Consider the following 12,952-nt stretch of genomic DNA (forward strand, 5'->3'; position numbering starts at 1 on the left):
ATTATTTTTGCTTAAATAGAAATTTGAGAGAATGCATCCTAAATTAATAATGAGGATTCACACATAAAGAACAGAAAAGAACCAAAAAAGATTATTTATTTAGATCTTTTTAGTTTTTTATAGTTTATATTAAACATTTATGGCAAAAAATGTATTCTGAGCTTTAGCTAAAAAAAAACCCTGGGTTTAATGGAAAAAGGTTTTTAATAAAACATTATTAAATAAACAAACATCACAGACATATGCAGAATGATTATTAATCAACAGTGCCACTTACGAAATACATAATTTGGGAGTTGGTTCTGTTTCAGCTTCATGCATGTAGTGATGTTGTTAATAGTAGGAGATACTGATGCAATTGATACGTATGTTGGTTTGCCAACATATTTCTATGATATTTATCTCTGTTTGCTTGATGACCGCCCTTCCTAAGATCATGAATCACAATGTATTCACATTTGTTTTCTCTGGAACAAGGAAGAACAGATGAGGCAGTGGAATGCACTGAAGGTAGCGTAATCCTTTGGTTTGAAAGCAAATATCCTGCATGCTGGTTCATCTTGGGATTGGTGGAGTGCCCTGGCCTACTGAGTGCAGTGATGGAAAAAATACTGGCTATAAGAAAAGATTTTAATGCAAGGATACTGTATCTTAGTCTTCAAGGGTTCATAAATTGCTCCAGACACTATTCAATTGACACATTATTAAAATAACTAATTTCCAACAATATCTTACGGATAGTGAACAGTGTGATTAATTCTTAATTTCATTTTTGTCTTCATAAAATTTAAAAAAATACATGGCTATCCTGTCATGGATAGTTGTTTAGATTATTTTATCTATCTGTTTGCCATGACAAAATGCCTCTCAAATGCAAACGTAATTTCTATAACAGTTTCAGGACTGGAGATTTATTGTTTAATGCATTTTTTTATGTAATAATAAGTATACTGTTTTAATATAAGTTTATAAGATCCATTCTTTGATGTTATAAGACTGTAGATTAAGGTATCATGTCACCTTTACCATACTACACAGAGAACTGCAAGTTATTTTAACATAAACTCCAAATTCTTTTGATTAACCAAAGCCTTATACATAAGTTGTAATGAGTAAATTTTCAAGCTTAAGTTGCCTGCCCTGCTGTGGTGCCACACTGTTTTGCAAAATGAGATTTATGGATAGCAAAGTATTTTTTCAATTTCTGCCTCTTTAACCTGTTATAAACATCTTTGGCTCTACTTGGGCAAAGTAAGAAAATAATGTCGCCTCTTATGTTTCTTGGTTTCCCTGTCCTTTGTATTGCTATGGTGTCACTCTGAAGTTCTGAAATTACTATTTTCATCCCAATCTTAGTTGTCAAAAAGAATTCTCTAGCATAAGGGTGCACTGTAATCCCGTGGTCTGTGGGCCCTGCATGAGGGAATCTTTGTAAAGAGATCCTAAACAGACTCCTCTTCCTTCTTTTTCACCTAATTGCATGATTTTTAAAATCTCCTAACACTGCAGACCTCTAAGAAAAAGAGTAAACTAGTATCGCTGGTTTCAGGGTGATGCGTGTCGGTTACCTCCTAGCTGGTTTTTTACCTGCAAGAATCTCCCTACAATTTTGCAGCGGTGAACATACTACTAGATAATAATTTTCAAGTAAATCTGTTATTAAATTACTCCCAAAATTTCAGATGGAAAAATTAGATCCAACTTTTCTTTCTAAAAAAATCTGCAGCGTTGAGGCATTTTATAGTTGGTGGATGGGCACACAGCAGCGATGTCCTACAACATACCTTATCTTTTTTTACCTGTAGAACCTGATGTGATCTGTTTAATTTTATGTGCTTTGTTACAGATCCCTGATTGGGACAGAGGGTAGGGGTTCAATAGGTGGGACTCAGGGTTTCTTTTTAAGGGCAGTGAAAACACTCTGACAGTTGTAGTGGTGAATACATGTGTGCAAGTTTTAGATCATTTAGGAGGTCAGAGGAGGGGAGGCCCAGGATGGAATGAGAATACAACAAAAAACCTAAACCTGGACTTCTCGGGTGGTCCAGCGGTTAAGAACCCACCTGTCAATGCAGGGGACACAGGTCCGATCCCTGGTCCAGGGAGATCCCAGATGCCTCGGAGCAACTCAGCCTGTGCGCCACGACTGCTGAGCCTTGCTCTAGAGCCCATGAGCCACACCAGAGAAAGCCCTCGTGCAGCAACGAATGAAGACACAGCACAGCCGGATAATAAGAATCTGAGCCTCACTGACTATAGGATGGAAGAACAGGTGCTGGCCTGAGTACCTGGGAAGGAGTGAACACAGAAGATGGAAGAAATTGTACATGACCCCATACTGTAGCAAATACCACTGTGTAGTTGGTTTTATATCACAGAAATTACTGCACATTTTATGAGTAGTATAGCATTTGTAATTTATTGTGAATGTTAACTTTTATCTTCATAAAATTTGTAAAGGAAAAATAGGTAGCTGTAATGTCATAGGTATTTGCTTAGATGATTCTCTCCCTCCATTAGCCAGAGGCTGTGTGCTGTGTGTAGTCACTCAGTCTTGTCTGACTCTGCAACCCTACAGACTGTAGCCCACCAGGCTCCTCTGTCCGTGGAATTCTCCAGGCAAGAATACTGGAGTGGATTGCCATGCCCTCCTCCAGGGGATCTTCCCAACCCAGCGATCGAACCCATGTCTCCAACATTGCAGGCAGATTCTTTACCATCTGAGCCACCAAGGGGCTACAAATGAACAATTCTGAAACCACAATACCTTTAAAAACACATTCCACCAGTCTAACATAAGATATCTCCCGATTTAGAGACATTCCACAAAATACCTTACCTTATCGGTAATCCTCAAAGTGGTCAAGGTTATTAAAAACAAGGAGGGTCTGAGAAACTGTCACAGCAAAGAGAAGCCCAAGGAAACACAAGTAAATGTGACGTGGTGTCCTGAACAGGGTCCTGGAACAAAAAAAGAACATTAATGGTTCATTAACTGTGACAAATATGCCTTCCTAACGTCAGACGTTAAAAATAGGGAAAGTAGGTGGGTGTATGCAGAAACTCTGCACTGTCCTCGAAATAGTTCTGTACATCTTAAACTGTTCTAAACTCGTTTATTTTTAAAAATGTCATTTGAGGTTTTTAATTAGTTTCAAGAAGTGTATAGTTGAGGCCATAGACAAACCTGTCTCTTGATTGTTTTTGTCCCATAATTAGCCAGAACATCTACAAAACTTTGATCAAATTAAAGATGAGTCTGTTTAGCTTTTTGTCATTTGATGAACATAGGAATAGCTTAGGAGTCCTAACTGATGTCCACAACAGCATACTCCCCTCCTCACAATGTGCATGACTTCTCATTTAAGGCATTTAAAAAGTTCTAACCTGATAAAACATTGTAACATGATTTAATAGCACAGAGTCAACTTCTTTGATCAGTCTTCCTATATACACTAAATTGGCAGTTAAATTATTTAAAGATTATTTCATCTGTTTTCTCTTATTTTATTTTAGATGAATTGACTAATCTCGGGCATCCTGGTGAGTAATGCAAACATAAAACACTCATTTTAGAGTTCCAGGTTATTGAATGCAGTAACTTAGAAAGACACTAGCAGTATTCTCTTGCTGTAGCAGTGCTAGTGGGGGTTTTTCCCCTTGATTGACATATCATAATTTAGGGTTGAAATCAGTACTTAACATGAAGTTCAATTTCATGCAAGTGAAAATATTAAAAAGACCCTAAATTGTAAGACTGTAGGGTAGGAAAATAAATATACTGAGGCAATATAAAATATCAGTGTATTTCTTTATCATTGTGAATGACTATAAATAAAGAAGGCAGCTAAATGGAGAAGTGCATGAAATTAATTTGAGAGCCAAGAAGCAGCCTATGAAAAAGTGGCAGGAGTTCCACTTCTGAGCTCGCCAGACCCCTGGGTCCCCGTTCAGAGCTGCTCAGACATTGAACATGTCTGAACTAGTTGGGTGGGTGTCTGTATCTGAAGTAAAACCACTGTCAGTGGGGACTGTTGATGCTCTGCAGACGAGTGGTTGATCATTGGCTATGAAGAGACTAATAGTTGGCAGGAATATTTATCATTCTTTGGCCAATTTTGTGAGAACCGATTTCTGAACAAGTTAAGCTAAAGAGCAGACTTGCCTGAGATAAAAGGCATAGTAATCGTGAAGGCAGAGGGCATGAGTCCGAAAGGCACTGAGGGAACCTCTGACTCTGAAAATGAAACCTCGAGAGAGTGGGATCAGACGGGAGCTACATCAGTTAATATTTGTAGCGATCCCTCTTATTTCTTGATGTGTTATTTCTTGTTGTTGTCACGCCATAACTAGTTTGCTTAGTTTTGTGCCTATGTTTCATTACTAAACATCTCTTGTTGTGAGCGATGGTTGGGCTTGCTGATTACTATAAGCCCACGAAACAAAGCAGAAGGGCCCTGTTACCAGGGTGTCATTCCTGCTGGGCCAGCCTCGAGCTCCAGGAAACCTCCGTGAGATTTGCTTCAAACACTCAAAACTAAGTGATTTTGGAACAGCCATCCTCGTCTTGTAGCTGATTGCCTCTCTTGACTTGGTTAGAATTCCCCTTTTCCTAAATGTGTCTGTTATTTCATGCTCTTCAGTGAGCATCTTGAAAAGCTATTTCAGGAAAACTTTTGCATACCAACAGCACTAAGCTTCTGAAATTTCCCCAACCTTTTTCATTATATCCTTGCTCCCCAAGAATTAGAAACACCAAAGCATGTAAGAAAAAACTGAATATATTTTCAGTGGACTCTTAGAGCATATATATTATTAAAAATGCAAACACTTACCCTGTCTATAGCAAGAGACACGTGACCATCTGAAGTCCATCTTCCCCAGCGTGTCTTCCTGCATGGTCCCTGAGAGTTGGAGGTATTTCATATTATGTATAGATGATGGCAAAGAGCATGACCATGGAATGAGATCTCCTAGCTTGCTAACACTGGGCAAGTGACTCAGTCTTTTTCTGTCTCAGACTCCTTACCTATATAATGGAGGTAATAGCAGTATATACCTCACAAAGTGTGGTTGTTAAAATCAGTTATATTTACAACACATGCAACAGTCCCAGGCCAGCATTCAGTAAATGTTAACCGTTCCTGCTGCTCTTCATGGCCACCACCAACTGTTTTCAGGCTGTAATTTCTACCTAACATGTTAAAGAGAATCACCCTCAGCTGTAGCAATCTGTTACCAGAGCCATTCCCTGCCCCTGATTCCAGCTCCCATCCAGGTACAAGTTTTTAATCAGGAACCTGAAAACCTCAAAACCATGAACCAGCTGTAACCACTCTGCCTTTCGCTGTACTGCCGATGGGACTGTCACTGTTTCCTCTAACCTCGGAGATGTGTCATGGGGACCAACTCGCTTATCTTTTTGTTTTTATCTTTCTGTAGATAATCAAGAGCAAACAGTTGACCAACCTTTGGGTAAGTAGAGCTTTAAAACGCTTGAAAATGAAAGTGTTAGTCACTCAGTTGTGTCCCCCTCTTTGTGACCCATGGACTATAACCCTCCGGGTGCCTCTGTCCAAGGGATTCTCCAGGCAAGAATACTGGAGTGGGTAGCAGTTTCCTTCTCCAAGGGATCTTCCTGATCCAGGGATCTAACCCAGGTCTCCCACATTGCAGGCGGATTCTTTACCATCTAAGCCACCAGGAAAGCCCTGTAACCAAATATAATTGTAGCATACAACTCTTTTATGGGGCTTATGAAGGGATTTGAGACTTTTAAAATTGACAACTTGTAAAATATTTGAATAACATGTTTTATTTTGGATATTTATAAAAGAAAGTATAGAATAGGAGACTTTGAAAAGATTATGAGGGACTTCCCTGGTGGTCCAGTGGCTAAGACTTCATGCTCCCAATGCAGAGGGCCTGGGTTCAATCCCTGGTCAGGGAACTAGATCCCACATGCTGCAATGAAAGTTTTTGTGCCACTACTAAGACCCATCACAGCCACATAAATACATTTTTTAAATAAGATAAATAAAAAGATTGTGAATTCAAAAAAAAAATAAATAGATAAAAAGATTATGAATTCAGTTTCTGAGGCCAGGTCAGCTTCTGTGCAGTGATTTCTGGTTTGGCAATGTGCAAAAAAATAAACATAAAAGCAGAAAGAAGCATGTGTAGGTCACACAGAAGCGACTAATACTGTATCTTGGTGGGGTTAGAGGTTAGGAAAGCACCTGAGAGGTTGCTATAGCAGTTCTGCATGTTGAAGGATGAATAGGAGAAGGGCCTTCCAGACAGAGGAAACGTGAAATCCTAAAGAAACGTCGTAGAGAAAGAAGACAGGGTGTCTGTTGTATTGGGGAAGTTGCGAGTAACACACCATGCCCACAGGGCGGCAGTCCTCAGCCTTTTTGGCACCAGGGACCTGTTTCGTGGAAGACAGTTTTCCTATGGACTGGAGGTGGGGGCATGGTTTGGGAATGAGTCAAGCACGTTATGCTTATTATGCATTTCGTTTCTATTATTATTACATCTGCTGCACCTCAGATCATCTGGCATTAGATCCTGGAGGTTGGGGACCCCTGCTCTAGAGCAGGAAGAGCAGGAACTTAGAGAAGCAAATTAAGACCAGGTCGTGAGGAGCCCCATTTCTCAGACAAGCCACTGGAAGGAAGCTTTGAAAGAGGGGTGAGCTTGTCCCTCCAAAAGACCAGTCTTGTATCAGTGTATAGAAAATGAACTGGAAGGGAGACATTGTTTAAGTTAAGAGAAAAATTGAGACTGTTGCAATAGTCCAGATAAAGAGATGATGAGACTCTAAACCAGGCTAGTACCAAGTCAATGCAGAAGAAGACAGAGCAGGTTCAGGAGACCTTGAGATGATGGGATCGGTAAGCTGTTTTCATCACCTCACTCTAGGGTACAAAAAGTACAGAGGCGTCACCATGCCTGCTCAGGTTCGTACTTGGGCCACGAGGCAGGTGGTCGTACAGCCCACTGAGTTAGAGAGCACAGGATCAAAAGCAAGATTCAAACGGCAGCGGACTCTTATTTTGGCCTAACCAGTTTGAGGTGTTTGTGTCTTGTCTAGGCAGAGGTACACAGCAGGCATTTGCACACATGGGTCTGGAACTCTAAGGAGAGGCCAGGCTCGGAGACACAGTCAGCAGCATCGTCAGCATGGAGGTGAAGGCTGACAGCACGGAGGGGAGCTTCCATGGGACTGTTCAGGCTGTGGAGAGAGGGCACTAACTGCGGGAGGGGTCCCGCACAGTGGCTTCAGACAGAATCAGCTGTCACTGATCAGACAGCATATACAAATTCAGGTTTATAAGTTCTCTCAAAAATGGTAGCTTTAGAGTGACAGCTGTAGGCTGTGACTAAATAGTAGCTGTCCCCTTAAAGGGGCATATGGCCCCCTGTTTTCCTGTCCTGTAATATTCTCAGTCTACTTCACTCTCTCCTCTCCTCCCCCACCTGTGGTCTCACCAGGTAATTTACTTTCTTTGCACGGTGGCTGAGTCCCCAGACCGGAAGCTCTCAGGACTTCTTAAGGTTTAGACCCAGAACTGGCAGAGTGTCCCACTATATTATGCTCAGACAGGGTCACAGGGCAGCCCAGACTCGGAGCCAGAGCCAGGGGGCAGAGTGAGGGGCCTCACTGCCTAAGGAGGCCATGAGGGGCTACCCTCGGGGGCCGTCTCTCACCACAGCTCGAAGGGCAGCCGGGACTAGAGTACCAATGGCTTTGTCACCAGACTAAGGAGCTTGGGCTTTATTTTGAAGGACGTAGAAAGACGAAGACCTGACGCATGGGACCAACAAGGACCGTCTGCTCACTCACTCAGACTTGGTGTCAGGGCTCAGTCACCGACAGATGGCCGGAGGCTCTTTATTTAACAGATGCTGACGGAGCGCTCAGTGTTACCAGGTCCTTCTCCAGCTGCTAATAAACATTAACTCATTTTTGGATGAAATGAGTAGCACACTATTAGAATAATCAGACGGGGAATTAATGGTGTAACTTGTACCAGAGTTTAAGCAATACATTTCATTAAGCTTTAGAAGATGTCTAGGATCATACAGTGAAAATATCTTTCTGAAGTGGTTTTATTCTGTTGCTTAATCAGCTGGTGTCTGTGTTCCCTTTTTCCAGTGAATGGTATGTGTTCAAGAAGTTGTGGGTGGCTCTTACAGTAAATGTTTTTCTACAGAAAGTTTCATTTATTTTTAATCACTTGAAAACCCATCATAAGTTGCTTATATAGTTGTTATTTTGAAGTTTTCTTTGATTCCTTACTCTTATCTCCTCAACTTCAAATTTTACTGTTTCTTTCTCTGTCATGTCCCTGACTTTTTCTTTCCCTTTCTACTACTAATTCCTGGAACCAGACTTTGTCATCTCCTATTTCGGCCACCGCAGTCTACTTCTCTGTTCTAAATCCACCCCAGTTCAACTATCGTTCAGGAACTGTTTTGCAAGTAGAGTGGGCAAGGTAAGTTTCTGACCCATCATCTCTATTACCAAACTCAAGAAGATGCCTCAAGACACTTTAGGAACTAAGCATTAAAATTATCATTGGGGGACTCCCTGGAGGTCCATTGGTTAAGACTCTGCACTTTCAATGCAGGAGGGGCAGCTTCGATCCCTGGTCGGGGAATGAAGATCCCACATTATCACTGGGGAAAAGTTTTTGAAGAGTTGTGGTCAATTACTGATACATAGCTTTTAGGCCCCATGGTTCTCGAGTGGCTAAACCCTTGCATCTGTGTACTGTACCAAGTGTCCCTTCCAAACAGATGACAAAAGCAGTGATCTTAGCAGGAGCAGCCTGCATGCTTAGTCTAACAACTGTTTCCTCCCCTCTAAAGACCCCGGTGATTTTTTTCAGTTACATATCTCATAACTTTTTTCTGCCAGTAGAACTTAGTGTAGGATATATACTAAATTGTCATAATATCCCAGTGTAAGATACATACTAAATTGTCATAATATCCCACCAAGAAATCCGCTGTACAACACAGACTCTTTACTCTGAGAATCTCACTGGGAGGCCCCTGGTTGGGGCTATAATGATGAAAGGCCGGCACCCCAGGCTCCAGCTCCCCTCACTGAGGAGCAGGTTGAACTGAGTCTGAGTCCATCAGTATATTAAGATTGGTTCTGAACTCTGATAGGGTTAATGGGCTCAGAAAACAATGCTCTGAAATATTTCTGTGGATTAGCCAGCTAATGTCTTGGTATATAGTGGGTAAATTAGTGTAACAGTACATTTCTAGTTTATTTAAGAAGAAACTTAAAAAAAAAAAAAAGGAAATACAGGTGATAGTAAATCTTATACTGCCTCCTAACTGAAATCCACCCTGAGTATTCTTAACTTTTTTTTTTTTTTTTTGAGTTTTAAAATGAAAGACAGTAGAGGCTTTATGACTGAATTTGCCTATTAAAATAGTCTTGAAAAACTGGCCTTTTCTTTGGGATAGGAGAAGAGATTATCATTTGTACCAGACTTAAAGTGACTTTTATTGAATCAGAAATGTGGCTTAAGTATTGTTTAATTTTTTTTTTTAATGTGTGCACTCAAAAGAATAGGCAGTTTGCAAGGTATCTCTGAAAATGTGAATATAGAACAAAGATACCAGACAAAGGAAATTCTCTGGCAGTCCAGTAGTTAGGACTCCACACTTTCACTGCTGAGGGCCTGGGGTTCAATCCCTGGTTGGGGAACTAAGAATGTGCAAACTGCATGGTGAGGCCAAAAAAAAAAAAGTATTTGAGTCTTCTCACAAAGTGGGGTATTTTGCCACGTTGAGGGAGTCACTGTCTTTGAGTTGGTTCTAATTTTTCTCCAGACCTTGTTTAACCCTCGACCTTAGTGTGGAAAAGGAAGAAATTCCAAAGAGATTTTTGGTGACATTCAGTTCAGTCCAGTTCAGTTGCTCAGTCGTGTCCGACTCTTTGCGACCCCATGAATCGCAGCACACCAGGCCTCCCTGTCCATCACCAACTCCCAGAGTTCACTCAAACTCATGTCCATCAAGTCGGTGATGCCATACAGCCATCTCATCCTCTGTCGTCCCCTTCTCCTCCTGCCCCCAATCCCTCCCAGCATCAGAGTCTTTTCCAATGAGTCAACTCTTCGCATGAGGTGGCCAAAGTACTGGAGTTTCAGCTTCAGCATCATTCCTTCCAAAGAAATCCCAGGGCTGATCTCCTTCAGAATGGACTGGTTGGATCTCCTTGCAGTCCAAGGGACTCTCAAGAGTCTTCTCCAACACCACAGTTCAAAAACATCAATTCTTCGGCGCTCAGCTTTCTTCACAGTCCAACTCTAACATCCATACATGACCACAGGAAAAACCATAGCCTTGACTAGACAGACCTTTGTTGGCAAAGTAATGTCTCTGCTTTTTAATATGCTATCTAGGTTGGTCATAACTTTCCTTCTAAGGAGTAAGCATCTTTTAATTTCATGGCTGCAGTCACCATCTGCAGTGATTTTGGAGCCCCCAAAAATAAAAGTCTGACACTGTTCCCACTGTTTCCCCATCTATTTCCCATGAAGCGATGGGACCAGATGCCGTGATCTTCGTTTTCTGAATGTTGAGCTTTAAGCCAACTTTTTCACTCTCCACTTTCACTTTCATCAAGAGGCTTTTGAGTTCCTCTTCACTTTCTGCCATAAGGGTGGTGTCATCTGCATATCTGAGGTTATTGATATTTCTCCCGGCAGTCTTGATTCCAGCTTGTGCTTCTTCCAGCCCAGTGTTTCTCATGATGTACTCTGCATATAAGTTAAATAAGCAGAGTGACAATATATAGCCTTGATGTACTCCTTTTCCTATTTGGAACCAGTCTGTTGTTCCATGTCCAATTCTAACTGTTGCTTCCTGACCTACATACAGGTTTCTCAAGAGGCAGGTCAGGTGGTCTGGTGTCCTACCTCTTTCAGAATTTTCCACAGTTTGTTGTGATCCACACAGTCAAAGGCTTTGGCATAGTCAGTAAAGCAGAAATAGATGTTTTTCTGGAACTCTCTTGCTTTTTTCGATGATCCAGCAGATGTTGGCAATTTGATCTCTGGTTCCTCTGCCTTTTCTAAAGCCAGCTTGAACACCTGGAAGTTCACAGTTCACATATTTCTGAAGCCCGGCTTGGAGAATTTTGAGCATTACTTTACTAGTGTGTGAGATGAGTGCAATTGTGCGGTAGTTTGAGCATTCTTTGGCATTGCCTTTCTTTCGGACTGGAATGAAAACTGACCTTTTCCAGTCCTGTGGCCACTGCTGAGTTTTCCAAATTTGCTGGCATCTTGAGTGCAGCACTTTCACAGCATCATCTTTCAGGATTTGAAATAGCTCAACTGGAATTCCATCACCTCTACTAGCTTTGTTCATAGTGATGCTTTCTAAGGCCCACTTGACTTCACATTCCAAGATGTCAGGCTCTAGGTGAGTGATCACACCATCGTGATTATCTGGGTCGTGAAGATCTTTTTTGTACAGTTCTTCTGTGTATTCTTGCCACCTCTTCTTAATATCTTCTGCTTCTGTTAGGTCCATACCATTTATGTCCTTTTTCGAGCCCATCTTTGCATGAAATGTCCCCTTGGTATCTCTAATTTTCTTGCAGAGATTCAAGAGGGTGTGGCTGGGGCTGCCGCACCCTCCTGTTACACCTTCTCCACTGCTTCCTGCTGTTTCCATCACAGATTTAGACCCCAATGTGTGCTGGACACACCCTGCTGCCAGCCCTCGAGAGAAACCTCAGATTTCTCGTATCACGCACAGTCTCAAGTCTACTTTTAACTCCACCCCCGCTAGCAAGAGTACAGTTCTGAAGACCTCTTAAGCACTAGACTATGCTCAGCCTTCCACAACTCTTTTGGACAAGCTGTATACCAAATAAAGCCAGCTGATGCTTTTAAAGGCACAGGTGTGCATCTTTTTAGGCTTCCCAGGTGATTCAGTAGTTAAAGAATTGCCTGCCGATGCAGGAGATGTGGGTTTGATCCCTGGGTCAGGAAGATCACCCAGAGGAGGAAATGGCAACCCACTCTAGTATTCTTGCCTGGAGAAACCCGTGGACAGAGGAGTCTGGTGTGGCTGCAGGTGATGGGGTCGCAAAGATTCGGATATGACTGAGCACACAACACGTGGATCTTTTTGCCCCTTACGACAGAAAAGCTCTTTCTATGAGACCACGTCTTTAGCAAAGCCTCAGTTCACTAACGGAGAAGGCAGTGGCACCCCACTCCAGTACTCTTGCCTGGAAAATCCCATGGATGGAGGAGCCTGGTAGGCTGTAGTCCATGGGGTCGCTAGGAGTCGGACCCAACTGAGCGACTTCACTTTCATTTTCCACTTTCATGCATTGGAGAAGGAAATGGCAACCCACTCCAGTGTTCTTGCCTGGAAAATCCCAGGGACGGGGAGCCTGGTGGGCTGCCGTCTATGGGGTTGCACAGAGTCGGACACGACTGAAGTGACTTAGCAGCAGCAGTTCACTAAGGTCAGAAAATGAACTACTAAGATAGTCATACAAAAATGCTTCACACCGCCCTGAGGCAGCCACATCTCACCCAAATGGGAGGTTTTTTTTAAAAAAGAAGCGAAGAGGAGACAGTACAGCAACAGAAAATAGAGAATGCAGTGTTTGTTAAGCTCTGCTCTCTGTCTTTGGTTTCCCCTCACCTGCTCTGATGGGAACTCTTCTCGTCCCTCGTTTCGGTATTCCTTTTGTTTCTGGCCTCTTCCGTTTTGTTTCTGGCCTCTTCTGTTATCAGTAGAACGGAACTTAATTTGATAGGAACCCAATTCCAAACATTCTTTATTTAAATTTGCTCTAAAAGTCTATACTGAGCATTCTTTCCTTCTGTTATAAATCAGTAAAAGTATTACTGTAATGTTAGTTACTGTTCGCTTCATGTACAGTTAGTATCCTTTG

The 12,952-nt window shown here is 42.0% G+C and overlaps 1 protein-coding gene across 2 annotated transcripts in view; it reads left to right on the plus strand.

Moving 5' to 3' along the window:
* The window catches only part of MALT1 (MALT1 paracaspase), a 65,340-nt gene that overhangs the window by 31,848 nt on the left and 20,540 nt on the right, over positions 1-12,952 (plus strand). Inside the window, exons 7-9 of one of the 2 annotated variants that reach the window (XM_027525584.1) lie at positions 478-510; positions 3,517-3,543; positions 5,443-5,475. In XM_027525584.1, coding sequence (XP_027381385.1) covers positions 478-510; positions 3,517-3,543; positions 5,443-5,475 — 93 coding nt within the window. The remainder of the gene's footprint in view (positions 1-477; positions 511-3,516; positions 3,544-5,442; positions 5,476-12,952) is intronic. The other variant, XM_027525585.1, reaches the window with a different exon arrangement.

Source organism: Bos indicus x Bos taurus, chromosome 24 (genome assembly GCF_003369695.1).
Source record: "Bos indicus x Bos taurus breed Angus x Brahman F1 hybrid chromosome 24, Bos_hybrid_MaternalHap_v2.0, whole genome shotgun sequence".
NCBI lineage: Eukaryota > Metazoa > Chordata > Mammalia > Artiodactyla > Bovidae > Bos > Bos indicus x Bos taurus.